The sequence below is a fragment of the Ceratotherium simum genome, chromosome 12 (assembly GCF_057802395.1).
Source record: "Ceratotherium simum simum isolate JZ-2026a chromosome 12, ASM5780239v1, whole genome shotgun sequence".
Lineage (NCBI taxonomy): Eukaryota > Metazoa > Chordata > Mammalia > Perissodactyla > Rhinocerotidae > Ceratotherium > Ceratotherium simum.
Window position 1 is genome coordinate 59,188,204 of NC_141911.1, and position 14,159 is coordinate 59,202,362.

A 14,159-nucleotide genomic window follows, 5' to 3' on the forward strand; every position below is an offset into this window, starting at 1 on the left:
AAAATGGTATCATACCATATTTACTATAATTCTGCAAATTTTTTTTTCATTGAATAATTTATCATTGTTTTTTTTCCATGTGAGTATAAGTACTTCTACCTCATTCTTGAACAGCTTCACAAATACTATACACTAAATGAAAGCATTGTGAGTGGCAAAATTGAAACGACGACGAATAAAAGGATCCAGCTTGTTTTCTTACCTAAATAGCAGGTCATTCTGCCTCTCACTGGAGTGGGTTTTGGAAAAACCCAAAGGCAAAGCCAAAATTTTCCTTAGGAAGTACCTTTGGGTCTATTTAAATGTTTGAATGTACTGTAAGTTAAAGCCCTCAAGTTAGGACAGAAGAAGCGACTTGTTTCTGGCAAGTTTTGATAGGAAAATTTACCAGTGTCAAGTTTTCAAGCCAACAAAGTATTTAAAATGAAAAGTATTGAAAGTGGAGAATATTTTAAATATTTCTTTCCTTGATCTTTACATTTTATATATATTTTATTTTAAAATGGGTTAACATGCAAAATTGGTAACAAATGCAAGTTAATATTCATGACCTAATTTTTTTCAACAGTTTTATTCTAGAGTACTTCATATGAATACTGATGTTATCTATGAGTGCCTATATTATTTTAAATGTGTGTTTTGTTTCAGTTTTAAAATGCTTATTCTCCTTCAGGGGTCTGATGTGATGTATGAAGTTGAAGTGCCTGGCCCTCCTACTGTTTTAGCACTGCACAATGGAAATGGCGGTAATCAGGATTTCATTTTTCACAGTCAAATAAGGGAGTGCATTATTTTAGTTAAGTCTAGATATTTCAGGTTTTTAATAATTTAACTGTGTATTAAGTTAAAATAGGAATAAAATGGGAAATTGTAGAAACAACATGAACTGGAATTGAGACAGTTGTCTTCTCATAACTTGCCAGTAACTAACACTAATGAGTTATTGGATTTAATTTTCAGTTTTCTCATCTTAAAATCAGATGATGAGAAGTCTTATCTCTTATGGTTATAAAATTCTGTAAATATATAAGCATCCTCCCAAATTAAGTTTCTGTCTTTTTTAATATTTTTAAATGAGATTTTTACATGAAAGTCAATATATATGGAAATATTTTAATTTTAAAGAGATATTATGAGTTGTGGCATCAATATAATATGTTGACTTTAATTACAACTAGGTGATTCTGGAGAAGACCTTTTGTTTGGAACATCAGATGGAAAACTTGGGCTTATTCAGATCACTACATCCAAACCAATACATAAATGGGAAATTCGAAATGAGAAGACGAGGGGAGGTATGTTTTTGCTGTAGTTCAGATTCTGAAATTTCAATGATTATTAAATAAAATATCCTAGATTATATAGTTCATTCTGTTTTATTTATTCATAATACACGGCAGACTTAGCTTAGCAATTCATAGGGCCACCTCAGATTTATTTACTATTTGTTTATTTAGCAGGTGTATCATACTTTTGGTGTAATTTTTTTAAGTAAGAAATGCTAATAGTAGTTTGAGTTAGATACGCTTTTGTGGGCTAATGTCCATCTATAACGTCGTTCTATGCTCAAATCCATTTTTCTTTGTTTGGTGTAGGGAATTAATTGGAATTTGGGAGTACTTGGTATTAGGCAAGGAAGAAGTGCAATAGGTCAGGGAATATTCTTGTTTTCTAAGAAACTTATATACATTCTAAGGGGGATTTATATCTGACTTGGTAGGTAGTGAAATGGCTATTTATAGGTACAGCATATTTATTCATATATTCATTTATTCCTTCAACAAATACTTGCAAGGAGAGACAGAGGATAAACAAATGAATAAGATAGCCTCAGCTAGTCACCTGCAGAAAACATAACAGGGTAATAGAGTGATAGATGGCAGAGTAAAGGGCGACTTTTAGACTGGGTGGTCATGGAAGGCCTCTTATAAGAGGTGATATTTGAGCTGAGATCTGATTGATAAGAAAAGGAGTTAATAATGTAAAGATTTGGGGGAAAAGAATGTTCCAGGAAGAGGGAAAAATAGGGGCAAAGGACTTGAGGCAGAGGTAAGCTTGATGCATTTGAGGAGCAGTAGGAAGACCAGTGTGGCTAGATGTATTAGCATGGCGTGAGATGAAGTTAGAGAGGTAGGGTAGGGCCAAATTATGTAGGTCCTTGTGAGGCTTGGAAAAGGGTTTGAATTTTAATCTAGGTGCAGTGGGAAGTCGTTGGAGAACTATAAATAGGGTTATGAGATGATCTAATTTACCAAAACAAAACAAACAAAAACACTCCATGGAGAATGGATTTTGACAGAAGCAGGTCAAAATTGGAAACATGGAGATCAGTTAGGAAGTTATAGTTGTTATAATTTATCCTGGTCTAGGCTAGAGATACCAGAAGCCTGGATTAGGCTAATGGTAGTTGGAAATGGAAAGAAGGAGAAAATTTCAGTATATATTTTGGAGATAGAGCTGATAGAATTTGCTAATGGGTTTGATATAGGAAGTGAGAAGAAAAGAAAAATCAGAGATGCAGTCTAGATTTTTGGCCTGAGAAACTGGGTGGTATCATACCTGAGATGAGGGGAGACTGGGGAAGGAGCACTATTGATGGGATGTGATAAAGAGGAGAATAAAGAATTTTGTTTGGGGCATGGAAAGTTTGAGATACAAATGGATGTCTAAGAGAAGATGCTGAATAGGAACTTGGATATATGAATCTTGAACTCTGGGGAGAGGCCAGAACTAGAGATGTAAACTCAGGAGCCATTGCCATATAGATTATATTTAAAGCCTTGGAAATGGATGAATGTGGATGGGAAAGAGAAGGACACCTGATGATGCTCCAAGTTTTTTGGGTTTTTTTCCATTCTGATTTGGTATATATGTTTTCTTCATCTTTACTTGGTATATATTTGACTATATTAGTTTTATTAATAACTTATCACATGTATCATCTTTTTTAAAGGTATTTTGTGTGTTGACAGCTTTGACATTGTGGGTGATGGGGTTAAAGATTTACTTGTTGGGAGAGATGATGGAATGGTGGAAGTGTATAGTTTTGATAATGCAAATGAACCTGTTCTACGATTTGACCAGGTAAGTTTATTTTTAAAAAGACTATATGTGCTGATTAGTCATCAAATAATTATAGAGATGACTATGATGGTTTGAGTTTTAGTAAATGAAGTATATTAAAATCTTACATTTGGCTTAAAATATTGCTGCTTTGATGTTATGAAAATCTTCTCTAGGCTACTTTTGTGTTTGAATAATAGACTATTGCCTTCAAGCTGAATAATAAATTACTTCTTCATTTGGTTTCTAAATATTGTATATCTAAAGTATTAAATATTTTGCCTTAGTTTCTGTAATGTATAATAGATTACAGGAGTTACATGTGTGTGTTTGGGTAACATAAATGAGACCGTGTTGTTTTAAAGTAGTAAGATTTTAGGAGTAAACTTCATATTGTTAGGACAATATCAAAAATATCTTCAAGCAGAGAGGGAAAAATAGCAACTTCGGTTCTAGCCACCCAGAAATCAACCGTGTAAGAAGAAATACTAGATAAGAGTAATTTTTAGTTCACGTATTTTAAATGTAATTAAGCTTGTTTATCCCAAGATAGGCAGTCACATGGAGAAGCATTCTTGTATAAATTGAATCTTTCATTTTCATGAAGTGGTGTTCTCCAGTCCAGAGTTTCCCTATCCTGCCTCATGCAGGATGCTTTGAGGCTGGTTTTTTTTTTTAAAAAAGCCACAACTCATTATCAACTTTTCTTTCTTTGTCTATTTTCTTTAATAGTGGTCCCTCCCAGGCCCAACTTTAACTGAAGATCATCAAATGCAGATGTTTCGGTGCATAGATAAAGTATATTATACAGATAATATGAGGATAAAAACACCATGCAACTTAGTTTCTGGATTTATTTCATATTTGTTCATCTTATTTTGGTGTAAAAAGTCATCTTGCTAATGATGCAAATAATAGTTTAGGCTTAAAAGTGTATAATAATCCTTTGTTGATGATTTCCTGTTTTTTTCTCATCAGCCCCTGAGAAACTTTCCTCAGACCCCAAGTCTCCTCTTTGATTTCTATTCCAAACCCCAGTAATAATGTAGCATTTCCCTCTTCTGCCAGATATGGCACTAAGAGATTCTGCCTTCCAACTCTTTCTTCTAATGACAGAGGTACTGCTCTCAGATTATGCTAAGGCTGCAGATATGTACTGCCTCATCTTGGGTTCATGCCGTCACTCTTTATTGTTTTCCTAATCAGGAGAAGACCTCTTGTCTGACACAGTCAGGTGGGTGGTCGGTTACTCAAAAAAGTTAAGGAGCAAATCATAAAAAGAGAATATATGTATATATATACACACACTGTAGACATCATATTTTAACTTAAACTTATAAATATATATTCATTTGCCAATGTTTTGAAGAATGACCCAAGGTCTTCTTTTGTGAGTTTAGGTCCCCTGATTGGCATTCCATGTTGTTACTTACATAAACCATGTCTATACTATATTGTCTAGTATCTCTTGTTTTATGGTTATATGACTGTTTTTTAAATATAAGTTGAATTAGCTAAATCTGCCATTCTAAGACTTTTACAAAATTGTGTTTGAAGTACGTAAGATAAATGAATTTCTTTAAAATGCACTGGCAAAAAACATGTAGAAATTAACAGCTTTTTGATATTTTAACTTTTTCTGAATAAATTGGGTTAAATAAGATAATTCTAAGTGAATGAAAGTGTAAAAGTTATGATTAATAGTTACTCGATACACCACTTAGAAAGTGAGCACATGTATGACTCTGTTGACTAGGTAAAACGTCCTTCTGTAAATCAAATGGTTTCTGATGTTTTGCTTTCCATAAATTGAAGGAGGACCTAATCGAGTTGTGAGATGATGTGTCATTACAAAACATTTTGGTGGTAGATTGGTTGGTGATTTTAGATATATAGCTTGAAAGATGTTTAAACAATTGAATGAACTTGCTACAACAAAATTTCTTTAATTCTCGTCAACATCTTTATGTGACTAAGGTTGATCAGTACTTTTATCTGTGAAAATGAAAAATAGGAATAGAACTGATGTTGAACCCAGTCTCACTCTAGCAATATCCAAATAATATTTATTTGTGATACATGAATAATTTGGAAGAAAAAAGTCCCATTCATCTCACAAGATACATTTCGTATAGAATTTTGCTTTTGTCAAACTTGTATATTTGTCTTATCAATTGTGTATACCAATAATGATAAAGATAGAAATTTCTAATGTTGAGAGCTTTATGATCACAAAAGATAAAAATTTCAATTTATTTTTTTGGGGGGGTTGCAGAGAAGTATAAAAATTTCAAGCATATGAGTATATTATGTTAAGAAGAATGTATGTGGGGCGAGTAGAATGAAAGTAAAAGTTCAAGGAGAAAAAAGAACAAGGTAAAATTTCCAACCGTTAAAGAAGGATTTGTTTCTCCATTTTTTAAGTCAAATGATTGTGTGTATAAATTTGTCCTGGTATTTAGACTCATTGGGTATGATTAAAGGATGTGACAGTTTTGTTTTAAAATGATAATATCTAAAACTTCCAGAGTTACATTCTTTGTAACTATTTACAGTTGTGATGAAAAATCTAAAGGTCAGGTTAAAAGTATAGAGGGAGGGCCGGCTCCGTGGCTTAGCAGTTAAGTGCGCGCGCTCTGATGCTGGCGGCCCGGGTTCGGATCCCGGGCAAGCCCCAAGGCGCCGCTTCTCCGTCCAACGCGAGGCCGAGTCCCACGTGCAGCAACTAGAAGGATGTGAACCTATGGCATACAACTATCTACTGGGGCTTTGGGGGGAAAAAATGAATAAATAAAATCTTTAAAAAAAAAAAATAAATAAAATCTTTAAAAGTATAGAGGGGGATGCATAGGTTTTTTTCAGGATTACGTTAGCGGGAACATGTACAAAAAAGTTTCAAGACTTCTCGTGTATGTGCGATCCACTGGGACATTTATTAAAAATGTACCTGTGAACCTAACTTTATGCAAACTTATAATCAGACCTTTGGTACTTGAGTTTCTCAGGTAATTAACCTCAGGAACAGCTAAGATAGCCTGATTTGCAGAAGAGCTCAGAGGTTTGTCTCCTACAGGGAAGGTTAAGAGAACTAGCATTTTTACTGCTAGTGTCCATTCTCTTCACCTTCTCCTTTAAAACAGTGGTTCTTGTCATTGCCTGATAAGAATTACCTAGCAGAGTTTTTCAAACTACTGGTCAAAACCCATTAGTGGGTTGACAACACATTTTTTTTTTAATGAAATAGATTAGATTAGAATATATCAGAGTACAACGCAAAGCATTTAGGTTATGAGTATATGTTCATGTGTGAATGTATACAAGATTGCAATATAAAATTTATTGCTTGCTTTCCAAATAGCTTGAAAGCCACTGACCTAGAGTACTTGTTAAAAATACAGATTCCTAGTTGACCAGTTGAAGTATTGCTTAAAAGAGATATAAATCCTGAACTATCTGAGAAACTTGGTTTCTGTCAATAGTAACAAATTTCCTAAAGGTTCCATATAGGCTATCATCTTCTTTATCCATCTAAAAAACTATTTGGAGAAAACACTCAAGAGGTGGTCTGTGGAATACAGATAATATACTAAACGTACTGAGAGTTTTGCTTATGTAATTTTTTCTTTCTTGAATAATCAGTTTTTGCTCGTTAGATGACTACTGTAGCTGAGTGGTGCACACAAATAGATGACTCATTTTCAGTCTTGTTTCCCAAAATTTAAAACCTCTGGAATTTTCTGCCATTTGTGCGGGATTTTTGCCTTTCCAATCAGTGTCTGCACATCATAAGTATTCAGTATATATGTCAAGTGTCTGGGGACAGGAAAGTAAGTTTTATGGCTTATTTTAACATATCTGTGAAATTCTTAGTTATTAACAAAGTACTTGATCTTAAATTTATTTTAGGCTTTGTCTGAAAGTGTCACATCTATCCAGGGTGGTTGTGTAGGGAAAGATGGCTATGATGAAATCGTGGTATCCACATATTCAGGTAAGGTAAATGGTGATTGGTAGCTGAAGAAAGAATGAATAATAAAAATATAAATTTAATAAATTGCTTTTGATGACTACTTTCTTAAAAAGTGTTATTAGTAAGTCACTCTTACCTACAGCATTAAAAGCTTTATTGGTTAAAAAATAAGGAGAGGCCCCGTGGCTTAGCGGTTAAGTGTACATGCTCCACTACTGGCGGCCCGGGGTTCGGATCCTAGGCGTGCACCGATGCACCGCTTCTCTGGCCATGCTGAGGCCGCGTCCCACATACAGCAACTAGAAGGATGTGCAACTATGACATACAACTATCTACTGGGGCTTTGGGGAAAAAAAGGAGGAGGATTGGCAATAGATGTTAGCTCAGAGCTGGTCTTCCTCGGCAAAAAAGAGGAGGATTAGCATGGATGTTAGCTCAGGGCTGATCTTCCTCACAAAAAAAAAAAAAAATGAGAGAAGGAGTGGGTGTGTTAATTTATAAAATCGTTAACATTTGAATACTTTTTAAGGGTACTCATTAGCATGTCTCGAGTATCTTTGAAAATTAAATGATATTCTTTGGTTTAAAAGAAGTATTTGCTGAACTTTCTGTTTTGTTACTGTGTACATTTCTTATTAAAACTTGCTTTTTGAGTGGGTCATTTTTACATTCTCATAATGGTCATATGAGAATTTAACTTTCCATGAAAATAATTTTTGAAAGACAATTCTTATTTGTCAGCTATTTTTGTATTTGCTAGAATATGTTGACTTATTCCATACTTGAAAACTAAAACTGTAAATTAAGGAGTTAAAGGTTTCCTTAATCATAGTAGTATACTATTTCAGGCAAAACAAAAATAGTATCAAAAAATGCTTAAGTAATTTCTTTTTGGTTTGACTATTTTCCAGCTTGATTTCTTCTGTGTTTTGTTTCGTGTTTTAAAGAGGGATAAGTCCTAACACTAAGTGAGGTTGATGTTGCTGGACAAAGGGGAGTGTATATTGGGGTTTCTTTTGACACCAGCAGCACTTAGTGGTGCACGATTGTAATTCATCTCTCCAGGCTGGGTCACAGGTCTGACAACAGAGCCTGTTCATAAGGAAAGCGGACCAGGAGAAGAACTGAAAATTAATCAGGAGATGCAGAATAAAATTTCTTCTTTACGGTAATTTTTGTTTGCCTTTTTTTTTCATTTCGTGAAGTATGTGGTTGTTGTCTTTTGTTAGTTATAGATGCAGTCATTTTATTGGAAGGAATTATGCAATTAATTAGTTTATCACCTATTTTAATGAAAGTTTATTAGTGTGAGACCATTAGTAAGTGCTGATTAATATTGTAGAGTTAGAAATATACTTTTTGTATGCTTTATTCTATATTGACTTTTTCTTAGATCAAGAATTGTATTTTTTCATTTGTTTGATTATAGATAGTTGTAATGTTTAGTTTTCAGACATTAGAAAGAAACCAACACAGATGGCTCTATTCTTCACTAATTCTAACATTCAGTGCTCCTGGGGACCCTTCTGAGTCTGTAACTTTGGCTTATAAGTTTTCATACTGGAAGTGAATAATGCTGACTCCCCTAGACTCAAGGATTGCTTTCGTGGCCTTTTCAGTTTGACAAGTCCTTGACAAGGACCCTAGCCTCAAGTAAAATTGCCTTATACAATGAAGTGAGATTTGCTGAAACTTTTAATGACTGCTGTCTCTGCTTCCACCCTTGCCAGCCTCTTGGAGGAGGGAGGGCTGTGGTTTTTTTGGTGGTAGTTGAGGGCTACAGAAGTTAAGGCAGCAAAACGCCACAAGTACTAGTTCACTAAAGCCATACCGCAAGTTCACCACAAGTCAGTTCACCAAAGCCACCAGGAAAGCAAGCTTTAATGTTCATGCAACAGGGCTACCAAGTAAAATTAATGACTACTCTGGCACATCCTCAACCCAGTACCTTATGTTTGTAACCAAGTCTACCCCCTCCTGATACCACTGGAATGTAAGCTCATGAGAAGCTTATGTCTGTTCTGTTCATTCGGCACCTGGAACATGGGTACATAGGAGGCACTCAGTAAATGTTTCTTGGATGAATGAGTCTTTTTCTTTGTTCATTGCACATATCCCTTCCAAGCTCCTCCCCAGACTTTTCCTCCTAAGTTGGAGCTAGCTGAGCTTCATGTTGTTCTATCCCAATTACTATTTGCTTCATTTGCATATGGCCTTTCCCCTTAACTGGAGAGACTCTTAATTTCAATCTCAGCAGAATCCTCTCCAGCCCTTGGTAGAACTTCAGCTGTACCACTGGCTCATGATCATCCTTGTGGTCCCCCAAAATGTTAATACTCTGCAGCCTCCTCCTTATTTTGTCTGTCTCCCCTAACGTCTTACTGAAAGGTACATGTTTACTGGTTTCACACATTTTGTTTCTTCTCATTAAATCTAATATGTTCCTCTGCCCCAGTATAATCAGTTTCTCTTCTGATTCGTACTATATGTGACTGTAACCAGATTTGTTAGAATTGATTGTTGTGTATAGAATTGATTATTTAGCTGCCTTGGTACTTACAACTCTTTATTAATATTGATGATATGGGACTGAGTAGATGTGTTAATTTTTAGATCAGAGATAAATAATGTGGAATCATTTGGTCCATCATAGAAACAAAAATTTTGTTCCTATTAGTGTTATAGTTCCAGCTCAACCAATAAAAATCCATTTTGCAGAAGTAAATGTCTCAAATTTGTAAATAGTCTAAGGACCTCAAATGTTTATACTTATAGGTGACAAGGTTGTATATATTTTCCTCTAGGAGTGAGTTGGAACATCTGCAGTTTAAAGTACTACAGGAAAGAGAGAAATATCAGCAGTCTTCTCAGTCGAGCAAAGCGAAATCAGCAGTACCTTCATTTAGTGTAAATGACAAATTTACGTTAAATAAAGATGATGCCAGCTACAGCCTTATCTTAGAGGTGCAGACAGCAATAGATAATGTCTTAATACAGGTAAGCAAAGTGTTTCATTTCTTCATTTTATGACTGGATCTATTTTGCAAACCAGTCATATGCACTAATTATTGAACACTTTTAGTTTTAGACAGTAATTTAAAATGTTTATCTAAGTGTTATATTTAGTTTAGATAGTAATTTTAAAGGTTTATCTTAATCTTCCATTAAATAATCAGTTCGCTCATATCTAAATTATATCTTTACTGTTTATTTATCCTATACATATTAAATAAAAGACTGATGGACGTAAGTTTCAGGAAGTCAGAAAGAACACTAAGGGTTTTGTTCTTTGGCTAACCTTTAGAAGAATCTTAACAGAGATGCAAATTTAAAAACTCCAGTATTTAATGCCTGTATTAGAACCTTTTTTAAAGCTCCAAATAATAAAATGATAGCTTACAGCACAGCTAGCTCGTTAACAACCAGTTTCTAGGTAGATCAATAGGCCAAGTAGATAATCCCAAAGGGTGAAATTTAGGATTTAGGATAATAATACACAAATCCATCAATATATTTAATTATTTTTTCTTTAAATTGGAAGATATTCAGGGAATGGAAAAGGGTGATAGTAGGATGAATGGAAAACAAGCAAAAGATGGAAAACCCATCAGAAAATGAGAAAGAAATAAACAGGAGGAAGAAGAGAAGGTTTAAAAAGATGTAGGGGAAAGATGAGATTATTAATTAAAACTTAAAGGCAGAAGTCTCTCTTAAGTAATACTAGCCCGAAGGCTGCTGCACTGAACAACTGTAGGAGCACCATTCACATAGAACGCAGTGCAACAGCATTGTCCTAGAAACTCTCTTCTTCCAGAGGAGACCAAAAATTCTCTCCTTTCTGTGTCGTAGGTGAAATTAAAATTGATCAAAGTGAACTGATATAATCAGAATGGCCATATGATTATTTGCAGCCCATGGGTAACATTTTTAGCACTGACAAAAATAGGAAGATTATGCTTTTAAGGGGGTAGTGAGAGATGGTATTCTATGATCTCTGATAATCTAAATTAGAAAAAAGTAGGTCATTGTAATATAAAATTTATTCTTTATTATATTTATGTTCTAGGAATAAGTATTATCAAATATAAATTAAGAGAACTTATACTGTTAAATTTAAAGATGAACATAAACTAAAACTAAGGAGAACCCTTTCTTAGAGAAAATATGTTTTGTGAAAATTTTTAGTTTTCCATCTGAACCTTTTTTTTTTTAAATATTGACTGTAGAGTGATGTTCCAATAGATTTACTTGATGTGGATAAAAATTCTGCTGTTGTCAGCTTTAGCAGCTGTGATTCTGAGGTAAGTAAAAAATATACAGAATTCTTAAGACCCTTTCATTTCTATTATGCCATTTTGAATAACGCCTATAAATGCTCCTAAGGTTTGATGTTTCTTCTTCAGTCTTTCCTTTCATAGCCTTTCCCTCAAAATCTGCTTCTGCTCTCTCGCCCTATCCTCAGATAATCCAGAAACTGGGCTGTTGTTCCTGATTCCTTCCTCTGATCTGTTAAATCCAATTAGTCATGAGTTTCTGCCAGTTCTGCCTCCCTGGCTGTTGTACCTCTAGTCTGCTTCATTTCCACTTCTGTTAACTTTCCAGGCCCTCATCATGTCTTGCTTGGACTGCCCGTTTACCAGTTTCTCTGCCTCCAGTATTGCCTCTCACCTCCAGGCTGTGCTGTACACTGCCACCAGAGAGGTCGTCCTAAAACACAAACATCACTGTGTCATTTCTTTCTCAAACCCTTTAAAGATTCCTTTTTTCCTGCTGCATGTAAGTCTAGATTCCTCATTGTGGCATAAAAAACTTTCCGTGATTCAGCTCTTGATTACATCTCCAACCTCTCTCACCAGCTGCCACCTTCCCTCCCATGCACGTTATTTCTGCCAAACTGAGGTTCTTAAAATTTCTTGAAAATACTGTACAGTTTCACACATTTCTACATTTGAACATGATCTGTTCCTTCTGCCTGCCCTTCCTCACTTTCTCTGGGCTTGTTGAATCTTGCTTACCCGTCATTCAGCAGACATTTATTGAGCACTGACAATGTGCAAAGACCCTGGGAAGAGATTGAGTCAGAACTTTGGGGCATGCTCACTGTGTCTCATCTTTCTGCTTAGTACGTACTACAAACTAGCTGTCTCAGAGCTAGGTGTGGCTCCTGAAGGGAAGTCAGGGGCAAGATAAGGTGTGGAGTAGTTGCACTGGAGAAGGCAAGCCAGAGCAGGAGATGACTGGAGTTGGCAAGTAGTTATCCATATAAAAAAGGGAGGAATAAAAGGAGTAGATAAAGAACAAAGTTGATAGCCATATTAGGGAATAATTTTCAATGTAATTTCATAATAAAGCTCTTTTTTAGTAAGAAATTCTATAACAGTTGTTTTACGTTATCATATAGGGTTTGTCATCCCTGTTTGAGAATAAAACATAAAAGATTAGGACCTACATTTTTGTGATCATTTAAAAAATCAAGTTAATATAAACTTAAAATCTTTAATTCCTAAGTTACTATGAAAGATTAACCTGTTTTATTTGCATCACTACAGGATTCTTTGAAATTAGTATTTTATACTAATTTAAAACCTATTTTCTAGAATGATGGCTTTTAAAAAATCTTGTGGAGATTTCAAGTATATACTAAAGTAGAAAGAATAGTATGATAACCTCCGTGTACTCATTACTGACTTCACCATATGGCCGGTCTTGTTTTATGCTCTTCGCTCTCTTCCTCCCCCATCACAGACCTAATCCCAGACACTTTATTTCTTTTAATCTATGTCATTTTATCGATAAATACTTAAGTACATAACATTTGTTTTTAATCACACAAAAGTATGTTTATTTTTAGGTTGATTGATCCTCTGTGTTTATTAAGTTTATATTATTTTAAATCAAAAGGTTAAAATCTTCTTTTTGATATTAGCATCCTTTTCATTTATTAGGTTATTTATTAAAAATAGGGAAATAGCAGTACGTGAAAATTTCATATCAAATATTTCATGTTGCTTTGTCTATTTTTGTAATTCGTGCACCCAGATGTATTTTTCTATTTTTAGTAATTTAATATTCAGTTTCGAGAAGTTATAATACTTGAAGTAACCTCTCCAATTTAATTCAACAGACATGTATTGAATGCCTGCAGAATGCCGGGCACTGTGCTATTTGCTGGGAATACGCAGATAGATATTTATCAGTCCTGTATAAGTATGTGTGACGATCAAAGACATTCAACGCCAAACGTTGGTGTTTTTGTCTTTATCATATAAGCATTAGGAGTTTGCACCATCAGTTAAATTTTTAGAAGAACAGTTAATATTTTAAAATGTTATTGTAGAGACTGAAGATGGAAAGAGCATGAGCTTTAGAGTCTTAAAGATATGAATTTGAATTCCAGTTTCATCACTAACAAGCTTTTGGGAAATTTACCTAACCCCTCATGCCTCAGTTTCTTCATCTGTTAAAACTTACTTAGTAAAACTTACCATAGGGTTGTTTGTAGGAATAAGCAAAGAGCATTTAGCACAGTGCGACCCAAGTGATGTGTGCTCGGTGAATAGTAACCATTATTATTATCGATGCTATTTTTATTGTTAAAAACATGGATTCATCCTTTTCCTCAACTTTGAATTCTTCCCAGTCAAATGACAACTTTCTTCTCGCCACTTATCGGTGCCAGGCAAATACCACAAGGCTGGAACTCAAGGTAAAAATGTTTGAAATTACCTTTACTTGAAAGTTTGAACTTTCTTTTTTTCCTTGGTATATCATGCAACATATCATATCATTTCTTTGCATTAAATTTCTCCCTGAAATGAGTCCTTTTGGAGTAATGACTTCTGAATGACCTGTTAGGTTTTAATTCAGCCCAAACGACTTTCTCTGCTTTTAGCACCCAACCAGTCACCTTCTCTAAAATTACCAATCCTAAATTTTCTCTAACTGGAAATTTTTTTCTAATTTTCTATTATGGAAAGTTTCAAACATATGTAAAAGTAATGACTGCAGCTTCAGCAATGATCAACTCATGGCAGTCTTGTTTATACTGTCACTCTGCATTCCAAATTATTTCAAAGCAAATACAAGATATTTTATAATTTCATTTGTAAATATTTCAATACATATG

At 34.5% G+C, this 14,159-nt stretch overlaps 1 protein-coding gene across 4 annotated transcripts in view; it reads left to right on the forward strand.

Moving 5' to 3' along the window:
- The window catches only part of BBS7 (Bardet-Biedl syndrome 7), a 35,493-nt gene that overhangs the window by 13,641 nt on the left and 7,693 nt on the right, over positions 1-14,159 (forward strand). For all 4 annotated transcript variants that reach the window (XM_004426528.3, XM_087437673.1, XM_087437672.1 and 1 more), the window contains exons 6-13: positions 674-746; positions 1,179-1,295; positions 2,954-3,084; positions 6,970-7,054; positions 8,099-8,201; positions 9,838-10,030; positions 11,260-11,334; positions 13,674-13,739. In XM_004426528.3, coding sequence (XP_004426585.2) covers positions 674-746; positions 1,179-1,295; positions 2,954-3,084; positions 6,970-7,054; positions 8,099-8,201; positions 9,838-10,030; positions 11,260-11,334; positions 13,674-13,739 — 843 coding nt within the window. The remainder of the gene's footprint in view (positions 1-673; positions 747-1,178; positions 1,296-2,953; positions 3,085-6,969; positions 7,055-8,098; positions 8,202-9,837; positions 10,031-11,259; positions 11,335-13,673; positions 13,740-14,159) is intronic.